Raw genomic sequence first — 23,457 nt, 5'->3', positions numbered from 1 at the left:
AGGAATGGATTTTGAAACTCTGGGTTAAAAGAAGATGACTAGTTAGAGACTAGCCTGGGCAACAGAGTGAGACCTCTTCTCCACAAAAAATTTAAAAATTGTTCAGGCATGGTGGCCTACTCGGTGGTGTACACCTGTAGTCCCGGCTACTCAGTAGGCTGGGTTGGAGCATCACTTGAGCCCAGGAGATCAAGGCTGCAGTGAGCTAGGATCACACCACGGCACTGCAGCCTTGGGGGACAGGGCGAGACCCTGTCTCTGGGCAAAAAAAAAAAAAAAAAAAAAGGAAAGAAAAATAAAAGGATGGAAGGTGGGAGGAGGGGGCTTCAGCCATTGTGGAGCCTCTAATAAATGGGGAGCTTTTCTTTCCCTCTGGAGCATTTCCTGTGCACTCTTGGGATCTACCTGTCCTTTGCAAAGTCTAGTACAGCCAACTCTTCTATGGGGAAAGAGGCACTCAGCTTCCTGGGACCACCAGTCACAACTTTAGGACTTGAGCTTTCCTGGACCAGCCCTGAGGACACCATGCATTGCCTGGATGGTATATGCACGGACCCAGGCTTCCTTCTGAGACAAAAACAGACGTTTGCATTGAGCTATTTTGCATATACCATTGATAGCTCTGAAAAGTAAGACAATAGAACAATATACTAACATCTAGGAAGATTTTCTTGGAACTTTCAGTACATCCAGCTTCCTCTCTGGCAGGGGCAGGCAGCTGGGGACTCTTTTCTATTACCGGGGTAGCTCCCTTGTAATTTTCCACTTTGAATCCTACATTTTTTTTGTATTAAGTAAAATGGTGTTTTGCTCTTTAAAATAGCCTTGTAATACGGCTGGTCTGCACTGCTCGCTTTGTCTTAAAAGGGAATAAAATTCTTAAATTGAAACCAAATCGGAGAGGGTTCTATGGCGCTCTCTGCGAGGGGCCGAGCGCGGATTCGGGTCTGATGATTACTTTGACTGCGGAAACAGTGGGGGCCGTACTCTCCGAAGCAGCCGACACTCGCCGCGACGGTTCGCCCAGTCCTTTGATTTAGGCAGCCCTTGGCTGTCATGCCTGGCCTAGAATCCCTATTCCACTCAAGCCTGGCCTCAGGCTGTCTTCTTGGGCAGCGCCATCTGCATCCAGGAGTGGGGAGGGCCTCTGTGTCCTCAGAGTGCCGTGTGTTTGTGGCGGGAGAGGATGAAGGGGCCGCAGAACCTCAGAGCAGCTGAGAGGGGCTCCCGTGCTGGGCTGCTGCGCCGGGGATGATGAAATGGGAGGAGGAGGGACGGCTCCAGAGCAGCAGGGTTCACCCACACACCTAAAGTCCTAAAGCGTGCGGGCACGGTGTAAAACAGGTGATCCCTTAATGAGGTTTTGATGCGTGCTCTGGCTTTTGAATTGTATGCTGGAGTGTCACCGCAGTGTGGGGTAGTCTCCAAGGAAACCCTCACCTACTTTCCACATCCATTTTCTAACCCTGCTTCTGAAGAGGGCAGCCTGCCCCTGTGATCTTAAGGGGCATTAAAAACTCTCGAGATAAGATTAATTTGGATTCTTGCTAATTTGAAAAGTCAGTGTAGTGATGAGGAATGTGTGAGTGTGCTGAAAAAAATGGAACAAGTCACCTTCTAAAAGGCGGATAATTATTGTACAGGGTTGGTTTGAACGGACGGTTTGTGTCGTGTTTACTGTTGGTGATCATCAGAGATGTCTTAAGCTAAGAACACAGTTGTCTATCTCAGTGTGACTCCCGTTTACTGCGTGTCAAGCTGCAGGAAGTCCAGCTGATGTAAATAGATTAATATTTAAAAAGTAATACAGAAGAATGAGGTTACAAACATGTAATGTTTAATTATTGAAAACCCGTAATGGAATTCCAATCCAAACACATCTCTCACGTCTCACTGATGTTCAGTAAAAAAGCTCAATTAGCTGGGGAGCCTGCCCTGAGCCCCCCAGCTCAATTTGACCATTTCAGGGCCAAGCCCATGCTCTCTTAAACTGCCTGGCAATATAGATACATAGATGTGGGCAGGTTGGTTGTTGTATGTCTTCTTTTCTCTCTCTCTCTCTCTTTCTTTTCTTTTTTTTTTTTTTTTGAGATGGAGTCTTGCTCTGTCGCACAGGCTGGAGTGCAGTGGTATAATCTCGGCTCACTGCAACATCCACCTCCTGGGTTCAAGGGATTCTCTTGCCTCAGCCTCCCAAGTAGCTGGGAATATAGGCACCTGCCACCACGCCCAGCTAATTTTTTTGTATTTATAGTAGAGACGGGGTTTTGCCATGTTGGCCAGGCTGGTCTCAAACTCCTGACCTCAGGTGATACACCTGCCTCAGCCTCCTAAAGTGCTGGGATTACAGGCGTGAGCCACTGCACCTGGCCCACATGCCTTCTTACTATATAATTGTTGCAACTCTTTTTAGTCGAATTAATGGGTAAATTACTGTACAGTGTGAGCAGGACATAGAGGAGAATTTGAGTAACTTCTAACCAGTATGACTCGGGAGAGTTAGGTGACCTTCTAGAAATCACAGTATTAAGGGCATTCATAGTTCCTTTGAGTTTATCAGGCCATGAAATATGTGTCTGGTTAGAAGAGTTTACTTAGTCTAGGGGTAGCTGATCACCTGTTCTCCTCTCAAGACCATAGTTCTCTGGCCCTTCAGGACATATGTGTCACTCATTCTTGATAAGGCTGAATTTGCACAGAGGCCTGTTGGCAGAGAATGGCCAAAGGAAGAGATGAAATGACCAACATGACTAGAATAAACCCTCATCCATAGACCAAGGGGATTTAGTTCAAAATCAGTGTGCCAGCAAGGCTGTTTGAAGTGGTTTTCTTGATTTTCTGTTTTTATTTAGCATGACAGTTAAGGACAGTCCTTTGTGTATAAATACGAAAATACCGCTACGCCATTTGTTGTTGTTTGCTGTAAGTACACATGAAGGGGCTGCTCAGTGGTGGCTCCTTTCTCATGTGATGCTCAAGAATTCATGTGTCATGCAGAAAATGCAGCTGTGTGACCTAAAATGCTCTTGGGTGGACCCTCAGGGTTTGGAAGGTCACACCATAGGTACTGGTATTCATGACATCCTGTCGGGCCTGTGCGCTGCGTGGGGTAACTAGAACTGAGAGGACAGACACTGAGTTTGTGGTGACTGCAGAAGCTGAAACCACAGGATGAAATGTGATAGGGTCTAGGCCTCGGCGAGCACAGGAAGCTGATCAGAGGTGAAGGGGGAGCACTGAGGCTGAGAAAAGTGCCACAAGGTGACAAGTAGCCTTGATTCCTGGCAGGACAGAGCCTGTTAACTTGCAGAGGGGCCCATGTGTAGGAATCACCTTCGCCTTCTCCTACAGTTCAGTTATAACTGGTAGTTGCATGCTGAACCCTTACCATGTGCAGGATGGGGTTCTGGGGTGTAAAGGTGCCATGAGATCCAGGCCCAGCACCATAAAAGAAGGCTTTAATTAAAGGAAACGTGATGAGGCTTAGGTTTCCTGGCCCCACCGTATGCATCCAAATAATTGAGGTAGCATTTTTCAAAATGTTTTGCTGTAGGAGCCTACTTTAAAAATAAAACCTCTTTTTTTGAAAAGCTGGGGGACCTGGATGAATGAAGTTAACCATGTTTCTTTACTGCAGATCTCCTCAAAGGCTTCGGCATGGCAGCATGCAATGAGAACCTCCAAAGAAGAACATAGAGTAGGCAGCATTTCCCAGGCTTATTTGGCCATGGGATCCTTTTTGTGGGGCAGAGCATTGGTGGATCTAATGTTTCTCAGGATACGCTTTAGGAAATAGAGAGTTGGGGCATACGTGGTCAGTGGTGGGGTTGGGGGAAAGTTGAAATGGGTTTAGGAATAGGCAAGAACCTGAGAGAACATGCACATTTCCTTTCTGTGGAGACCCTCAGAAATAGCAGTGCAGGTGTATGGAGGCTCCTGTAAGAGGCATGTCCTGGTGTAAACCTTCTGCTTTTGCACCTGCAGAAGGCAAGGCCTCCCAGCCCTTGGATTTGAGTTGGTTCACCCAGACTGAGGCTGTCCTGGGTGCGCCACACCCATAGCAGGATATAGGGTCATTAACCACCGGGAGGGAGTATGATGGGATTAGGCAAGGACTTTGAAGTCACTGCCCCTTCCTAGATTTTCCTCATTTTTATTTTTTTATTTTTTTTTAGCAGAGAGTAATACCTGGAAGGTTGTGGTAAGGATAAAATGTGAGAAATTGTGTCAAGCTGGGTGAGACTTTTGGTCTTCCTAAAGTTATGGAAGCTTGCCATAAAGTAGCCCAGGGGAATCAGGAAGATGGGAATAGCCATTGTTGTTCATCCTTGTGGTGCCTAGGCAATTGTTGTGGCAGAGCATGGTCCCACAGTGCTAATAACTGGGTCACTGGACTGCCTTACTGGTCCCAAGGAGCAGGCATCTTTGCTTCCTAATTTAGCATGTGACCATTAAGGATTTGCAACTCCCTGAAACTCAGCTTCTGCTCCAACCACTTTCAGCTGCCTTCTCCCCACTCTCTAACTTGTGACCCATGCTGCCCTGTGGTTTCTGTTCATTGCCTCTCTCCTCTGTGGTCCTCTGGCTTTATTCCCGTGACCACTATTCCTACCACTATTTAGTCTCTTGGCGTTATATTGATTCCAAACTTCCCAGATAGGAATATCTAATTGGTCCATTGAGTTACTCTGTCCCTCCTAGGCAGAGCCGACACCACAATCTTAAGGTGTCTTTGGGTCCAGGCAGCTACAGCCAATGAGACAGCAGGGCCATGACCGCAGCAGGCACCATCATCTCACCGGCTCTGTTCTGATACAGACATAGTTAGCACACAGTTCTTTTCCTCCTCCTCTTTCTTTCCTCTCCTGTTCCCGCCCACTTTTGCAACATGCCAATCTGTATCAAAAGCATGCCTTGCCATAGCAGGAAATACCTGGTAACACCTTTTATTTCACTCTTAGATACTAAGCACTGAAAGAAAGGCCCGCCCTCGCATGTTTAGAGCATCCCCCATATTTCTTTCTTCTGTGTCTCACCAATCCAGGGCACGTTGTGCAGGCTGTTTGAATTAGGCTCTGTTATGCTCATTTCTCCTCTTACCCAGAAGCCAAGAGTCCACTTATATGAAGGGTCAGATGGCAGTACGGTCTTCTTCTGCACCTCATTTCTTCCTTCAGAGTAGGCCAAAGAATGATGTCATTAGTCATACAGAGGTTAGGAGATAGGAGTTTCTACCCAAATACTGACAACTGATATGTAATTGCTGCTAGTCTTAATTTACTTAGCTTTAAAATAAGATGTGTTATCTGGCTGCTTATCTCTTTACAGATTTCTGGTGAGTGATATTATGATAGTACTATTGAGCCACTTGAGTTTATTGGAAGAAAGGAGCTATATAAATAACAGGTGTGTTTAAATGTATGTGAATACATATCTGTGTCCTGGGTTGTCGTGCGTCACATCACTTAACAGTTCAGGCATTCAGCCTGGAAGAGAAGATGCAGTTGGGCTAACCCAGGATTTGCTGATGAGGATGGAGTTGTAAGAGGGATGCTTAGTGGAGAATCCAGCATTTGTGGAGCATTGATTTTCAACCAGGTAGTTAGCACAGCAGGATGGCTAAATTCACAGAACAAAGACAGAAGAGAACTAGGCAAACCAAACAGTCTACAAACAGGAAATAAGCTTTTCAGAGACAAAGGAACCAGTGTTGAGATCCGAGGAAATCAGAAGCAATCCAGCATATCCCTCCCTCGTATCTAAGAAATTGTCACTAAGCAGTCACTCTCACACAGGTTTTAATTAACTAAAAAAGACAATAGGCAACCCAAATTATTCCTTCTCCCCAGGTTTGTGAGCCCAACACACCGGGCCTTTTGAATTTGCAGCATTATATACCAGATGCCATAAATGTCACATTTGTGTGTGACGGAGCATAAGAGATTCCATGGGTAACTCTGTGCCCGGTGACTGGTGCTGGCCTGAAGCTGAGCCTAGGGCTAAAACATCCATAGTGAGCGTTAAGACCACAGCCTGTCCCGAAAACCTCCTCATTATTGCAATTATATTGCTGTCAAACACTCCACAGGCCATTAGGAGCATAGTAAAGAATTTGGGGGTCAAGCATTTTGTTGGTTTGGGTTTCTGGGTTTTATTTTTGTAGTGTGCTTTTTGCTTTGAAGTACACATCAGAGGAAAATTTGTAGTAGGGTATTTTTCTCCCTCTCTTTTTTAAAAATAACAGATTTAACAGAATAAAGTGTAAGTAAGAGTAGAGCATAGGTAAAACAGTTGGCCCTGTTTTTCTAAATAGGAAAATGTTATTACCTTACATTTGTAATAATTTTGTTTTAGAGTGCTTCCATTTGCACTGTTTGTTTTGATCCTCCAGCAGATCTTGAAGGTAGGCAGGGTGCCAGAGGGCACGGGAGCAGGACCCAAAGTTGCAGAGGGGGCAGTATGTGGGTCTTCTGACCCAAATGGGGTCAAAGCCTGAGGCATTGATTGATTGAAATTTGGGAAGAATGTATTTACAGATTTAAGAGTCTCATCAGGAAAACTTTCAACGTTAGGTGGCTAGAGGAGGCAACAGCTATCCCAATAAACTTGAAAACTGGACATGATAAAGGCAGCAAGGATGATGCCAGAAGAGATGGGATTGTGGAGAAAAGCCAGTTCTTCTCAAGAGTAAACAAAGCCATGAGCAGGAACAAACAATTGACTTCTAAAATCTCTCTGCCAATGCAGAGAATGGGAGAGACCAAGTTGCCCTGGCTTGTGGGCACAAATAGGTGAAGTCTCAGAAATCCCACTGAGCTTTGGCAGTGTCTTGTGCATAGACTAGAGCTGACACAGAGAACTAAAATAGAAAATGACATGCATCACCGACGTGTCTAATAGGTGGATAAAATTTTTGAAAATATATCCTTATATAGCAGTCAACACTCTGGAGCGGGGAAGGCAAGATAGGAATTTTAGGAAAATAGAAGGAAGTATCAAAAGAATAATTTGGGGATATTTAGTACAAAATATGGAGCAGACATTTTAAAAATACATTAATTCACAAATAAGCAAGATATGGGATAATTTATCTTGATAGCTACTAAAAATATCATTCTCTTCAAAACAGAGCAGTTGATAATTCCCCCATGCCTTGTGGAGAGTTCTGAGAAGGTGGAGGAGCAGTGAAGGGAGTCCTCCTCTGACCGCCGTCTGATTGTAGGGTAGAGCTACTTGGAATGTGGCTGGAGTAGGGAAGTGGCATTCTCTTGGAATACGTGATGGCAGAGGGAGAGAATGCTGGATATGATCAGCCACATTCCCTAGAGTTTAGAAAAGCAGATTTTTTTAAGTGCCAAGGAAAGGTGGATTTGGTCCCACAACTAGAGGCTCAGTGCAGTTTGGGGAGTTATTTGGGGCTTTGTGTAAAGTTCTGAAAATGAAATTATATCAGGAAGGCTAGGCGGCCAAAGGAGGAGAACCCTTGGGGGAATGCCCAGGTTAATAAAAGGAGCGAGTAATGCTGTGTTCATAGAAGGAAAAATAAGTCGAAGTGGATAGATAAGTGTTTAGAGCAAATCGTGTAATAGTTCATAAAAAACGATGAGAAGGGAGGGGTGGGCACGTTTTATTTGGTTTCCATTGTCTCCATAAAGAGAACGTCCTCTACACTGGAAAGAGTAGGGCAAATACCACAACGAAGGCTACAAGTCCCAAGTCAGAGGGAGAGAGAGAAAGACAGGCAGAGACCACCTGCTATGCTAAGCACATTTAGATCTTTCAGCTCCCGAAAGGAAATTGGTAGATGATTTAATATCTACTTTTGGTTAATCTTTGCTCTATAAAAAATACAGAAATGGACAAATGTTGACCAAATTTTTAAAATTGGAAAAGGTTTCTGATTTCTGAAACTCTAGATGAGTAGTTTGATGGCTTACCCTCAAAAGACCTTGAATGTATTATTAAATAAATAGTTGATGTGCCCTTAGAAAAAATAGGTTTCGGTTGACCAGAAACTCAGAGTGAAGTAGGCAGCATAGTAGCGTGAAAAGGGGATGGGTTTGAAGTTCTGGATCTGAATCCTGGCTCCACTGTTTGAAGGCTGAGAAGGTTTAGGGAAACCACATCATCTCTTGGAATCTTTGTTTTCTCATTTTTAAGTAAAATGAGAAAAACAGTAGCTCCTTTACAAGTTTGTTGCCAGAATTAAGAGAGGCAAGTGAAAGGCTCAAGCTTGAAATACAATGAAAATTTGTTCAATAAATATCAATAAATATTTGGTTTTAAAAAGCAAAGACTGTGGGTAAGCATATGCACAGATAAAGAATAAAAAAATAAAATGTAAAAAACGAAGACGTAACAGTGGGGCATGCCTGCTGAAAAGCATATGCATTCTTTGGTGTCATTAACAGGGGTATAGTGTTTTATGTGAGGGAGGGGGAATTCCACTGGACTCTATGCTAGTCAGCCTACTGCATTCCATTCTGGGCCCCACCCTTTAAGAGGGGCATTAACAAGGTGAAGTATATCCCTGGGTCAATGGCAGCTGGTCTCACTATCATGTCTCTAGGAGGACAGACAACATAGGAGGGCTCTGGGAACTTGTGCCCTGGGAACTGGGTGCGGGAACTGGGGTTGTTTAAAAATAACAATCTGGAGGAAATGTGATGACATCTTTTAATGTTTTGAAAGACTGAGATTTGGAAGAGGAGTTGACCTGTGTTGGGGGACCCTGGCAAATTGAGCTGCCCACTGTAGGTAGAAGTGACAGGGAGGTGGCGTGGTTAAACTTTCTAATAATCAATGCTGCTTGACAACCAAATAGACTGCCTCAATGATACTGCATAGAGACCTGCAGTTATATTGCAACCCTCTTTAGCAGGCCACGAGGAAAACTGGTGCAAAGGAGAAAGATCGCTGAATCATTCTTTTGGCTGTGTACATGGGTATGAATGTTTGTCCTTGTCACAGGAAGTATGGGTGCCACCTGGAAGATGACCTATGTGTACACGGAAACCCAAGCGTGCTGTGGGAGATAGGTTGGGTTTGACCTGTGAAGTTCCTTCGATTTCTAAATGTCAGTGATTCTGGAATTTCAAAACAGAAAGTTATTACCAAGTATTAGTCACCTATCTTAATCCTGTAGTTTGTAGGAAAGTGCAAAAAACCCTTGAGATAGTGGAGCAGTATGGGTTTTGAAGCCAGACAGATTTAACTTAGAATCTGGATCTGCCATCTATTATCTTCGTAGGTAATCTTGAGAAGTTATTTAACTTATCTAAACCCCAGTTATCTATATGATAAGGTATTTGTGGAGATTCAACGAGGCAATTGATGTAGGATTCTCAGCATGGGTACTAGAGCTTAAATAATGCTAACTATGGTTACTAGTATGTAATTTATTAATATCACATCAAATTGGGGCTTGCAGTAATCACAATAATAAAAGCCATGATTTTCATTAGCATGTCCTGGAGATATTTGAGGACTGGGCAGAGATGGACACCCAGGCTGTGCTGGGCAACCTGGAGTGCCCACAGGTAGGTTCAGGCTGTGGCCCAGGGTTCAGAGAATGTGTGAGAGACTCAGAGGAGAACTCGATGAAGCAATGCAAGTAAAGCTCATAGCCAGGTGCCTGGCAGAGCCCAAGCAATCAGTATGTAGTTGGTGAGTGGATGAGACGTTACTAGGAGCTGCAGACCTTTGAAAAGCAGCCAGAGAGTGGGCTAAGGTGGTGGACACAATGAGGGATTATCAGAGGTGCTATTAGTTCTGCCCAGAAGTGCCCTTGACCTGGGCCACCTGCATACAACGTAGCCTTGGCCCTGTGGTGCTTTAGGGGTACCACCCATTACCGGGGTGAGATACAGCCCAGGCAGTGAGGAGACTAGGAGGCAGATTCAAACAAAGTCCCTGGGTGGGGTTTCGGGGTACTGCTTCAGATACCACGGATAATAACAGCAATCCTTCCAAAAAGTGTTCTTACTGATGTCTGATTAGTCACGTTGTGGAACTAAAACCACATATTTTAGAATATGATTTTTGCTGTTTTCAAAAAAAAAGTTTGCATGAAGGAAGAAATGAGGTGTGTGACCACAGACAGAAGCTGGGTAACGAGCACACTTCACTTTTTAGCACGCTAGTTTGATGGGTTTCCCTTATATGCAAGTACAATCCAAAGTCTGTCCCTGCAACTTTTCTTAAAACTCCTACAGTCACAACTAATGAAACTTCAAACACTCAAAATATTCATTAGTAAACAGGAAGAAAAACAACAAATGACACAAAAAGAGAGCAAAATACATACTTGAAAAACAAAAAGGCACAGTAAACAAGGTAAATACACATCTGAAAAAAGATTCAGATAATACATTTTAAAAAAAGAGGAGTCACAGTATTGGGTTAGAACAACAAAGGGAAATTTGACATTGAAACATTAGATATAAGGGGTCATTTTTTGTTAAAAGCTGTTAGTTGCATTTTAACCTTTAGAACATATCTGTTGATGGAGGAGAGCATGTGCTAAATTTTCCACTGATCATTAATAGGCAGATTTTGAACTCCTCGAGGGCAGGTGGTCTAAGCCTCTCCTGCCCTGTTCTACAGCCCCATGCCTTCTGGAGCACAGCACAGTATTTATTTCTGAATAAATAAAAGTGTTACAAATAGAAGCTCGGTTTTCTCTTAAGCTTCAGTTTGAAGCAGTGATGCTTGAATGGAAACAAAACAAAAACTTCCTCCTCCAGTTCCCTGTGGCAGATTCTACCTCGTATGAGGCCGGGGGCTGCATTTTACTCAAGTCCCAGGTTCCTAGCACAGTTCCTCACCCACGATGGCCCTCAATAAGTGTTCACTTTTCAATGAGTAAACTGAATTATGTGATGGCAAATTTTTCAGGGCAGAGAGTAGTTATGATACCTGGAGCTGATGAAATGGGCATGGGATGGCCTGGCAATGGGAGATGGGCGAGGACGACACTCCCTGCTCTTAGGAGGCACATTTGCCATGTCTGTGGTCCCCTGCCAGTTTCCTTTCTTTCTCACACGTTTCCTGGGCAGGGTAGTCACTGTTGATGATCTTCTTTTACAGCTGAGCACCTGAGGCTCAGCCGGATTAAATGCCTGGCTCCACCAGGAGCTGGAGGTTGGAGGAGAGGACAAGATGATCAGCAAGGTTCCTTTCAGGGCTTAATTTCACCGCTCTGAGATTTCTTAGGTAATTTCTGTGCCCTCTCAGGACCAAATAACTGGAAATCAAAGAGGCGGACATTTGGTACCAGGCAGACCAGGTTTTTTGATGTACGACTGAATTTTTTAGTTTCCATCTGGATGACCTGTATTGTGAAGGTGTAAGTTGCATTCGTCCAGCTCAAAAGAAGCAGAGAGTTTTGTCATGGTATACTAATGCTCTTAAGCAACCTAAAACATCAGCCCAAAGAGAAAAATCATCTTCTGAATCATATGTTTGGCTGTCAGGGTGGGCCTGCTGTCGCTGAATCCAGGCCGGGATTCCATCTCTTGCATTGGCTGTAGAATCAGAGACCTGGGTCAGTAATGAGCCATTTGTTAAAGCTCATTGAGATCCGGAAAACCAAGCCCATCTCTGCTCTGCCTTACAGAGCTCATGGCACAGGAGAAAGAGAAGGATCTGCTCCTGTGATCTGGGCCAAGATTTCTGGAACCCAGCTTAACATTTATAAGATAAGTAGAACTTGAGTCATGGTATAAAGTTCCTACAGGGCAGTTTTCTAATGAGATTTTCACTTCTAACAAAGATGTTCTTTAACCTCTCCTTGAGTTCCAAATCTTATTTAAGAGAGAGAGCTAGAGCAAGCAAGAGAATGAGAATGAATAAAATACAAAGCAAAAGAAACAAACAAACAAAAATCCCAAATAAAAGGAACTATGTAGCAAACATCAGCATGTTGGAGTCTAAACCTGTAGAACTTTCTTATTTTGAAAATGAACTTCATGGCTTTGCTTTTTTTATATAAGAGCCCCTGCTGTTTCTACTTTAAATTCCTCTCTTGATTCTATATGGCTTTACACGTCTGTGACTAGGTCATCTTTTTTCTTCCTTCACTCAAATCCAGCTCTGTGAGAAAAACTTGGAGTGGTGAGCTTGATGTTGGTGTGCCCTTCCCCACTTTATGGGGTCTCTTCCCTCAAGCAAACATTCTGCCATGGCAGGGTGGGGTCATCCAGTTTTAAAAGACACCTGATACTGTGGCTTCTGGCCTTTCCTTTGGAAGATAGTCTGCCATGTAATGAGTCAAGCAGATCGTCCATCAGCTCTGTTTTTTAATAAAATATGCATAGCACAGTTTATGGCTTCCACTATTCAAACAGCAGTTGAGCCTAAGAGGAATGATTCATTTTAATGGTTCTAACGCTCATTTCCAAGCAGCCATGCCGCTTTATCAAGCTTTTGCCTGAATTAGAAAATGACTGGCCTTGGAAAAAGAAGAGGGCTCAGCAGGGGTTGAATCGAGGCTCCTCAGGATGGTGGGCAGCTGGGATGCACATAGAATTGTGGGCTCGTTCCTTGTCCCTGCAGACAGCCCCTCTGTTATCCTTGGGACAGAGCCTCCTAGGGAGCAAGGTGGAGGCTGATATCATCTGTGAGGCATAGCATGAGTTTGCTCAGAGAGAAACATCCCCTGTTTTATCTCAAAGACACACAGGCTCATGGGAAAGTGGTGGATGCAAATCTCCCTTTCCCTCTTCACACAGCCATAGAAGCATCTTCCCCACAAAACAAATGTAAAACAAGTGGGACGGGCTGGGGGTTGAAAATATATATTCTGTAACAAGCTTAGTGATATGCCTAGCACACAGTCATTAGACTGTTAGCTCCATTTTACAGATAAAGAAACTGAGGCTGAGATTTTCATAAGGTTGCACTGCTAATAAGTAATGAAGCCCAGATTCATGCCAACATCTTTTGATTCCAAATCCCATGTGATTTCCATAGTGTCTTTTGTCACTCAGGGACACTGAACTAGGGCCCTCCTGGAGGCAGTGTCTAGACCCAGAGGAACAATTGATGCTGGGACCACGGCACTCTGGGGTAGGGCTGGAAGCAGGTGCTCAGGTGGGTCAGTCTGACACCCTCAACTCATGCTGTGAGGTGACTGTCTACAGGCAGAGCAGACCCCAAAGCCCTCAAAACACTGAGCACCCCTGCCTACATCCCTCCATCCTCTTTTGCTTTCCTCGAAGGAGCTCATGATTTTTGAGCTGGCCTAGACTACAAGATCAGTGCCACAGTCAACGTGCCAAGGCCCAGAGAACCACCCTCTTATGACAAGCTGCAATGTTGCTTAGGGAGCTACAACTTCTGAGTTGTTACCTGGGAGATATATCAGTGGAAAGTCAGAAAGACGTGTGCGAAGATTTTTGGTTTTATTTTTGAAATTGTTGATGGCATTCACATAGCACAAAAGGTGCTAATATCTTTTATTATTATTATTATTGTTCTATTGCTACAAACGTCTTTGCCCAGATAAAGATTTCAGCAAAAGTGTTTCTTAATTAAATATCGCCCGATGCCAGATTACCACTCAGAAGGCAGTGGTGGATTCCATTAAAGGCTGAACTTTACTCCCACAGCTAACGGCTGATTAATGTGTTAATTAGGAACCCTGTCCCCCTCCCCCAGTTGCCTGAGTTTTCTTTTAAGCCCAGAAGAACCTGTATATTGTGCCCATGTGGGTAACCTCATGGCATACTTTGGCCTTGACTTTGAAGTTTATATAAAAATAAAGGCTCAGTTGCCAACGTGAATAGCTTTCTCTCTTTCCGGGGGAAATACAAGATGGAAAGAGTTATAAGAACCACAAGTCCTGCCTTTCGGTTTTCTTATATCAAGAGCAAGTAATACATCTGCTGAGGCAGTGTCTTTGGAGCAGTTGAGCGGTGTAGGTTGCCACACATTTATTTCACAGGAAAGGAGTGAATCCATCAGACCACTGAGCTTATAAGTACTACCCTGGCAGTCAGCCACCCAAATATAAATACTCTAATGGACTAAAGGAAATGTTCATTCTGTTGTTTAGAATTGGACCCATCCCAGGAAGGTAAATTTAATCTTTCTGAGGACTGCTGTTATAGGGTTGAATGGAATACACATTTGTTTATCTCCTTTGTGATCTTTTTGTCTTCCTGGTGATACATTATGTATTTGTGATACGAAGCATTTCAGCTGTCTCGCTCAATGGCATTGCATTTGCTGATTGTTCGGTCCCCAGATTGGCATCGTTAAACAGCTTCAGCCTCTGTCCAATCTGGGACCTGTTAGTGAGGGAAGTGGAACCAAAGAGGCCGGATTCCAACAGAAACAAAGCTGGGGTAAAATTAGGGGGAAATCAGTCCAGAGCTCAGCGTGTAAAGCTCTGCATTTCTTAATCTTTATCTTTTAAAATGTCTGAAGGAATTTTGGTACTTCTTGGTATAATGAGGAAAAAATAATTCCTCAAAAAGTTAAAAAGTGAAATAAAATGTAAAGCTGTCAATGGAAAAAGAAGGGCAGAATACCCCACCACACCACAATTCAAAAAGCCAGAGTTTATGAGACACATGCTGTGTTTTCCTGGATATGCAAATGTTATTTTATTAAAGAGAGAGGGATACAATATATATTTTCATCTAACTACCACATCTTAAGTAATCAGTTCAGGCTCTTATGATGAAATCTTTAATTACTAGAAGTGTGTCATTAGTTAGATGTGGAATGAATGATAGTTCTGTGTTTTATTGCCTCACATGATACAGCTATTTGTGCCATAAATTCATTGACCTCATCTTAAATGATGAGTCCTGTAAGACAGACTTGATTCATTATTTCTTAAGTGACAGTTTTTTCCTCTAATAATTTTTTGCTTCATGAGAAAGATTGCTTTTCTGTATTTTTAGATCAGTATTCTGAATTGAAATTTAATAAGGCAAGGACACACACACACACACACACACACACACACACACACTCCTGTGTGTCTCTCTCTCTTTCCCTGCCTCTCTCTCTCTGTCTCTCATATTACCCAAAACAAGATAGTCATGAACTGTCACACTACTACTTGAACACTTTGGGATGCTGCAGAAAATCAAGCAGCTAACTGTATGCCTTTGCTTTAATGGAAAATTTGATGAAATAGGATTTTGCTTCTAACTTTGATGTCTGTAATTCTTTTTATGTCAAAATAGATGAGATATGGTAGAAAATTCTCATTTGACAATTGGGATAGGTCTATGAGCATTCCTTATTCATCAATGGATTACTGAAAGTGAAGGAGGGGAAGGGAGAACATTTAAATTATATTTAGGTTATTATTATTTTTTACTCCATTTGAAAATATTTATTTGGCTTGAGGAAACAGGAATCCTTTGGAGGCAAATAATTCAATCTGGCAATTTAAAAACCAATTAAGGATTTCAGAAAACTCTTCTCCCTTATGGCTAAAAAATAAGATCCAAAAAAAAAAAAATGCCAGAACATGGGTATATTATTTTAATTAGTTTAATTCATTGATAATATTTTTTTTGTCAATGATTAAAGAAACTGTTTTTGATCCTTCACTTCAAGCTTGTAAATTTACACTTCAGGCTTTCTACGGATGCCTAATATTAAAACAGAAGTAGGTGGTTTTATTTCATGGTGGAATTTAGGTACCACATCCTTATACATTAATTTTATTTAAATGATCAGCTTTATAAAACAGCAACTTAAATGCATCATGTTTTTACTACTTCTTTACTTAACCTTTATGTAGATGAGATATTTGAGGGTCTGATGGATTCTGTGGATCTCTTCTCATCAGAGGCAATTCTGTACTTTTTTGTAAACTGAGCATCTCAATTATGATAAAAACTTCCCCTAATTCAGGAGGAACATGAAACACTATAGTGACATACAGGAGTATATTAGCATTGAAATTATTATTAGTAGTATTATTATTTTACCACTTTAATTTAAACTGCAACAGTTTTGATAGCTAAACTGAAAGAATGCCTTTCTAATCATCAAAGGTCACTCAGCAGTTTTCTCACTCTCCAAAATTTTTTGCAAGAAGTAGTTTGGAAGGGCAATTTGATGAGACTAAACAAAACAGGAATGTGTGCCAATAAGTATGTTATTCAATCTCACACCATCAAGTGTATTACCTGCAAATCTCAGCGGAAAAAAAAAGTGAGAAGGATCTGCCACATGCGTGTTCACCCATGATCACATACCAGCATGCCACCACTGTTTACAATCAAGGAAAGCTGAGAGTTAAATGAGATGAGTAATCAAATGCCCAGCATATGTTGTTTTTACATTGTTTATGTGACCAATCATTATTAAAATTTATCATCTTTTAATTATATCAGTTTATGATAGTTAAAAAGAAAAAAAAAAAAAACCACGAACCAACAACAGACACCTTCTTCAACAAAAACAGGGCCTCCTTTAGAACAATGTTGGAACCAGTGCTTTATAGGAGAAGCGACTCAAATTCAATAGACTCACCATTGCACGGTGTCACAATTCTTCCTTTGCTGCTATATATGGCTTGAGTGCTGAGAAAATGGCAAAAAAAAAAAAAAAAAAAAAGGGGGAAAAAAAGAAAAAAGATTGTGTGTGTAAAACTCTGTCAAAAAAAAGTAAGGCACTGAAAGAACTATTGAAAATTTTGACATCTGTTTATCTGTTTATAGCTATGGCAAGATTACTCATATTAATTCTTGTTTAAAATGCCATATGAAGGAAAGACATTTGTGCAAACAAGAGTCATATTTGAATTGTAGATCATGTCTTCACCATCTGTGAGAGCTGATGGTGTTGCAAAATTAATGTGTTAATGAAATCACAATAATTTCTCCAAAGTAATGGGTTCTGAAGCCGAGAATGAGTATTTTTTGAACTTTGATGTCTAGTGATTTCCAATTGGGAAAAGCTCTCAGCCTTTAATTAGTTCTGCAGCCCAACTTTAAAATAAATTTGGTGATGTCTTTCTTTTGCCAGGAGTAGATTTGAAGGGGGGGAAAAAGCCATAACAACTTTTGGAAAATGTTCTCTGGTGTTTGAAAAGTTGTTAAATAAGACTGCCTGCCAAGAAATGTCACCAAAAATTCTGACTACTGAGAGAGAGTGGGCAAACAGCTCAAAAAATAATTCTAGCTTGCTGCAACATCACAGGTTGGGAATAGCTAAACCTCACACAGACTTCATGATTAATTCCAAGTTTCTCCTTGGAAGCCAGACATAATGATGTTCAGCGCTTTGTGTTATTGGTTAACACAGTACACCCTTTCCAACTGCATTATCAAACACAGTCAACAGTGTAAAGTGACTTCGCATGAGGAGAATTGTAAGGGGTTGTATTTCAAGCCCATTGAACCTTCTGGAGAACCTTTCCCTCCAAAACTCTTCAGGTGTGCATTTACAATGAGCCTCTCTGACAAGTGAAAATGCGTGGGCAGGTACACTGGACAGGTATACGTATTCCCTTTTCTCAGAATCATCTTTAAGTCATGCTTAAAGGGGACAGCACCATTTCTTTAAGAAGAAAGAATAGGAGGTTGTGATAATTGGTATTCTGAAGGGCTCATATTTTTAAAGCCAACTCATCATTTTACAAACATTGCAGAATTTTATCTTTTAGAAGGAAACACTTCTGCCTGATTGAAAAGTGGTGGTAAAATTTTAAAGAACCTTTACGTGAAACACAAAACGTCATCTACCCAGGTAAATTGCTTGTCTTACCTGTTGTGGTTTTTTATTACTGTGTTGTAGGTATGTGACTGGTGTAAGCACATAAGACACACAAAAGAATACCTGGATTTTGGGGACGGGGAAAGAAGGCTTCAGTTCTGCAGTGCAAAATGTCTCAATCAATACAAAATGGACATTTTCTACAAAGAGACCCAGGCCAATCTTCCAGCTGGGCTGTGCAGCACATTACACCCTCCCATGGAAAATAAAGCAGAAGGCACCGGGGTGCAGCTGCTCACTCCAGACTCTTGGAATATCCCGCTAACAGATGCTCGGAGGAAGGCCCCCTCCCCGGTGGCTACAGCTGGCCAAAGCCAGGGCCCTGGCCCGTCGGCGTCCACCACCGTCTCTCCATCTGAAACTGCCAACTGCTCTGTCACTAAAATCCCCACGCCAGTGCCCAAGTCCATCCCCATCAGCGAGACTCCAAATATCCCTCCTGTCTCCGTCCAGCCACCTGCTAGCATCGGGCCTCCCCTTGGCGTCCCGCCTCGCAGCCCTCCCATGGTGATGACCAACCGCGGCCCAGTGCCGCTACCCATCTTCATGGAGCAGCAGATCATGCAGCAGATCCGCCCGCCCTTCATCCGCGGGCCTCCGCACCACGCCTCCAACCCCAACAGCCCCCTGTCCAACCCCATGCTTCCAGGTATCGGGCCCCCGCCCGGCGGCCCCAGGAACCTGGGCCCCACTTCCAGCCCCATGCACCGGCCCATGCTATCGCCCCACATCCATCCCCCGAGCACCCCCACCATGTCCGGTAACCCCCCAGGCCTGCTGCCCCCGCCGCCCCCAGGCGCCCCGCTGCCCAGTCTTCCCTTCCCACCGGTGAGCATGATGCCAAATGGCCCGATGCCGGTGCCCCAGATGATGAATTTCGGGCTGCCGTCGCTCGCCCCGCTGGTGCCGCCCCCGACCCTGCTCGTGCCATACCCGGTAATTGTGCCCCTGCCGGTTCCCATCCCCATCCCCATCCCCATCCCCCACGTCAACGACTCCAAGCCCCCCAACGGGTTCTCCAGCAACGGGGAGAACTTCATTCCGAGCGCCCCAGGCGACTCCGCAGCGGCGGGCGGCAAGCCAGGCGGACACTCCCTGTCCCCCCGGGACTCCAAACAGGGCTCGTCCAAGTCCGCGGACTCGCCCCCCGGCTGCTCCGGCCAGGCCCTGAGCCTGGCGCCCGCGCCTGCGGAGCACGGCCGGAGCGAGGTGGTGGACCTGACGCGGCGCGCCGGCAGCCCCCCGGGACCCCCGGGCGCGGGCGGCCAGCTTGGCTTCCCCGGCGTGCTGCAGGGCCCGCAGGACGGCGTCATCGACCTGACAGTGGGCCACCGGGCCCGGCTGCACAACGTGATCCACCGCGCGCTGCACGCGCACGTCAAGGCGGAGCGCGAGCCGGGCGCCGCGGAGCGCAGGACCTGCGGCGGCTGCAGGGACGGCCACTGCAGCCCGCCTGCCGGCGACCCGGGCCCGGGCGCCCCGGCGGGCCCCGAGGCGGCCGCGGCCTGCAACGTCATTGTGAACGGCACGCGCGGCGCCGCCGCCGAAGGCGCCAAGAGCGCAGAGCCGCCGCCGGAGCAGCAGCCACAGCCGCCGCCGCCCGCGCCCTCCAAGAAGCTGCTGTCGCCTGAGGAGCCGGCGGTGAGCGAGCTAGAGTCGGTCAAGGAGAACAACTGTGCTTCCAACTGCCACCTGGACGGGGAGGCGGCCAAAAAGCTGATGGGCGAGGAGGCCCTGGCGGGGGGGCGACAAGTCAGACCCGAACCTTAATAACCCCGCGGACGAGGACCATGCCTATGCTCTGCGCATGCTGCCCAAGACCGGCTGCGTGATCCAGCCTGTGCCAAAACCCGCGGAGAAGGCTGCCATGGCGCCGTGCATCATCTCCTCGCCCATGCTCAGCGCCGGGCCCGAGGACCTGGAGCCGCCGCTCAAAAGGAGGTGCCTCCGAATTAGAAATCAGAATAAGTAAAAGGTTTGTATGTCCGTCGGGCGCTCCTCCGCACCAGCCAGTGCACCTCTCCTTACTTCTGACAAGGCAGAGGCGAGAGTTGTAATAATAGTCATGATTTTACCGTGCGTGTTTTAGATTGCACCTGGTGAGGTCACGCTTTCCACATTCTGAGCCAGCAGCTCTTGATGCTGAGTTGTTCAGTAGCATCGTTCCCGTTTTACAGCCGAGAAAACTGAGTCACAGCGTGTGAGTGCCATGCCCCAGGTCACTTACTTGAGGGGAGAGCTCAGTCTCGAATCTGTCATGAAATACTGTCTCTCCAATTACACTTTTATTATCATGCTCATCTCCGTAAATTACTCTATTGGAGAAGAAGAGGATGAGGAGAGGAAGAAGAGATTAATTTGGGACACCTAAATGTGCAATCATGAGGTTGTAGGACCGTGGTGAAAGGTCTAGGGAACCCATGAGCTGGGCCACCTCCTAGATAGAGCTGGTTGCCTCATTGGCAGAACGTCACCACATTTTCTTGATAGGGACATGATTTCATTTGTAAAGTGAGGGAAAAACCTAACTCTTACATGCCTATGTCAGCTGAACCCAGGCCACTAAGTCCTATTTGCCTGACAGGGTGTTTTTCCTGTTTTGGGGGTCTCCTCCTGCAGTTTGGCACTAAGCAACATCCCCTAGGGTAGGCCTCCAGCATCACTGACTAGCTTTGCTTTCTCCCCCTTTTGGGGCTCAGCGGCTCAGCTGATGAGTTGCTCACCTTTGCAGGTAATGGGAGGCTTCGAAAGGGAAGAGGGTGGCATTGCTAAAGTGAGTGACACTGCACATCTCTGACCTCATAGACAGATTCCTGCTTAATGCCAAGGGAGCCACTGAGAGTTAAAACTTTCAGTGATGGGAAGGGGACCTAAGATATGTGCCTGTGATAGGCAGAGGTGGCCTCATTTTCTCTTCCTGCCAATCCTGGTGGAATAGGCATCATCTGTATCTCACCAAGGAGGCAGATGAGTCTTAGAGACTGTGCCCAAAGCAGAGCTGGTATATGGGGAAGCAATATTCAATTCAGTCCTGTTGGACACAGCCCAAGTTCTCCCCTTTATCAAGTGGACATCAAACAGACCAAAATTCAGTCGAATTTAGCCACTTCTTATGGAGAGGAAGAGGAGAGATGAGCATTTATTGAGCACCTAACTGGTACACTGCTCCTTCCAGGGACTGGGGAGATACAAAGGCAAATATGATGGCGTGCCCCCATCTGGTGGGAGTGCAAACCCCAGGAGGAAGGAAACGGGTGGGGGGCAGGAGAATGGATCTCGTAAAATGAATAATTACACACATTTGTAATGTAGGCTGTCTTCTAACTGTTTTTCAGTAGTATTTTTTTGGATCTGGAGCCATAGGACAAGTATTGTCTTCATTTTATTGATGAGGGAACCAAGACAGAGTAGCTTGCCCAAGATTACCGAATTAGCAGAGTTGAGATTCAAATCCAGGCTGTCTGACTCCAGAGCTGCATTTTTAAAAAACCACTGTAGGAGAATAGGCAAATTAGTTTCTTTATTACCCTACTTACTAAAATCTTTTATCCACCTCAGTTGTCATAGGGGAAAGTTTCTTAAAACACAAACATACAAACAAAAACTGCGCGTACCTCCTAACTTCTCTAAGTCTTCAGATGGTTTAATTCTTGTTTCTGCAGCACCAGCAAGCCTGCGTTACCAACCCATTACTCCACAGTGGGAAATACAAGTGTGGAGCACAGCACTTGCTGTGGCGTGTCCAGTCCATGGTCTCTAGTTGGCATGTTTACATGGGCACTTAGCATAGCCAGGAGATTGCTTGGGAAGCACAGTCCAGAGCAAGGAGACTTGTCGGTTGCAGAAGAAGGTTTCTCAGCCACAATCATTCGAGGTTCCCTTTTCCTCTGATGGCTTTACCAGTAGAGGAAGAATACTAAAAACAAGTTCCCCATTCCTTCTTGATTTTACATCTACAAGTTCTGCTGCCTGAAGACAGATGGCCTCAGCCTTCTCACAGTCACCTCAATTGAAAATGCCCCTGATTTCTTCATGAGAGTAATTTAATCTGGTTGACAAAACTGTGAGTAATGGGAAGGTATGTGACAAGAAAGTGACGGCCTTCAGAAAGTCAGAAAGCATTGGGAATTGTCTCTTTAAACACATTCTAATATCACTCATTCAGGTGAGGTTGAAAGAAGACTGGGAGGGTGAGAGATTTTACTATTATACCATCACTGGAGTGAGAAGTGACCAGGTCAAGAATAGCGACACTAACCTATGAGTAGCATGGGACCAAAAGAACGTAAAAACAGAAAATATACGATGGCTATTTGGATGATATATGTTTCTGAATAAAAAATCAGTCTTGTATGTGGACCAGAATCATTAAAAATATTAACCTGGCTCCAGCCAATTTCAGATGTGGTGATGAAATTGCCCACTGCCTTTTGAGGTGAAGAGTTCTTTCAATGATGGGTCCTCCAAGAAATTACAGCTTTTCTCTGAAGTCAGAAATACTCAGGCTTTGTCATCTACAAAAGGGTGACAAGGCAAGTGATTTAAGATGGGGGAAAAACCACCTCTCCTCCACTAAATCACATTTCCTCTTGCCCTCCATTCCGGGTCACCTCACAGCACAGTCTCAATCTGCCATAATTTACTCACATTCTCTAGCCCTTCCCTGTTTATTATTATTTTTATTATTGTTTGAGACTGCATTTCACTCTTGTTGCCCAGGCTGGAGTGCAATGGAGCGATCTCGGCTCACTGCAACTTCTGCCTCCCGGGTTCAAGCGAGTCTCCTGTCTCAGCCTCATTATTATTATTTTTTGAGACGGAATTTCACTCTGTTATCCAAGCTGGAGTGCAGTGGTGTGATCTCGGCTCACTGCCACCTCCACCTTTGGGTTCAAGGGATTCTCTTGCCTCAATCTCCCAAGTAGCTGAGACTATAGGCGCAAGCCACCACACCTGGCTATTTTTTGTATTTTTGGTAGAAATGGTTTTGCCATGTTGGCCAGGCTGGTCTCGAACTCCTGACCTCAGGCGATTCACCCACCTTGGCCTCCCTTAGTGCTGGGATTTCCAGGCATGAGCCACCGCGCCTGGCTCCTTCCTGTTTTTTTGTGCACACATGGTGCTGTTTTTCTTTTATGGCTTCAGAAACCCAGACCATTCATATGGTTGAGGAAATTGGAAATGTATCCACTAAATAAGGGACTGTATGGCTTCTGTGCCCTGATGCTGAACACTGGTGATGAGTTAAAGCCAAAGTGGAAAGCATTACAAACCAAAAGCAAAACCCAGGCTGAGATGTGGTGGATGAGGTGCAGGTGAGTGATTTCTCCATGTGCTTGTTGGTGATTCATTATATTATTTCTTATAGAAGAATCTGTCAATAACTTCAGTCAGCATCTTCATTCTTCTCACTATGTCTGCCTTTTTCATACTGTAGTACTATTTTAGTATTTATTTTTGAGACCAAGTCTTGATCTGTTGCCCAGGCTGGAGTGCAGTGGCGTGATATCCACTCACTGCAACCTCCACCTCCTGGGTTGAAGCAATTCTCCTGCCTCAGCCTCCTGAGTAGCTGGGATTACAAGCACAGGCCACCATGCCCAGCTGATTTTTTATATTTTTGGTAGAGATGGGGTTTCACCATGTTGGCCAGGCTGGTCTCAAACTCCTGAGACCTCAAGTGATCTGCCTGCCTTGGCTTCCCAAAGT

At 44.7% G+C, this 23,457-nt stretch overlaps 1 protein-coding gene across 1 annotated transcript in view; it reads left to right on the top strand.

Moving 5' to 3' along the window:
- The window catches only part of SOBP (sine oculis binding protein homolog), a 167,064-nt gene that overhangs the window by 122,460 nt on the left and 21,147 nt on the right, over positions 1–23,457 (top strand). The window contains 2 exon segments of the mRNA XM_032275115.1: positions 17,770–19,488; positions 19,490–19,723. Coding sequence (XP_032131006.1) covers positions 17,770–19,488; positions 19,490–19,720 — 1,950 coding nt within the window. The 3' untranslated portion in view covers positions 19,721–19,723.

The sequence above is a fragment of the Sapajus apella genome, unplaced genomic scaffold (genome assembly GCF_009761245.1).
Source record: "Sapajus apella isolate SASKATOON/1434 unplaced genomic scaffold, GSC_monkey_1.0 scaffold6, whole genome shotgun sequence".
Lineage (NCBI taxonomy): Eukaryota > Metazoa > Chordata > Mammalia > Primates > Cebidae > Sapajus > Sapajus apella.
The sequence above is the reverse complement of the archived record's forward strand: the minus strand, read 5'-3'. Positions and strand labels throughout refer to the sequence as shown.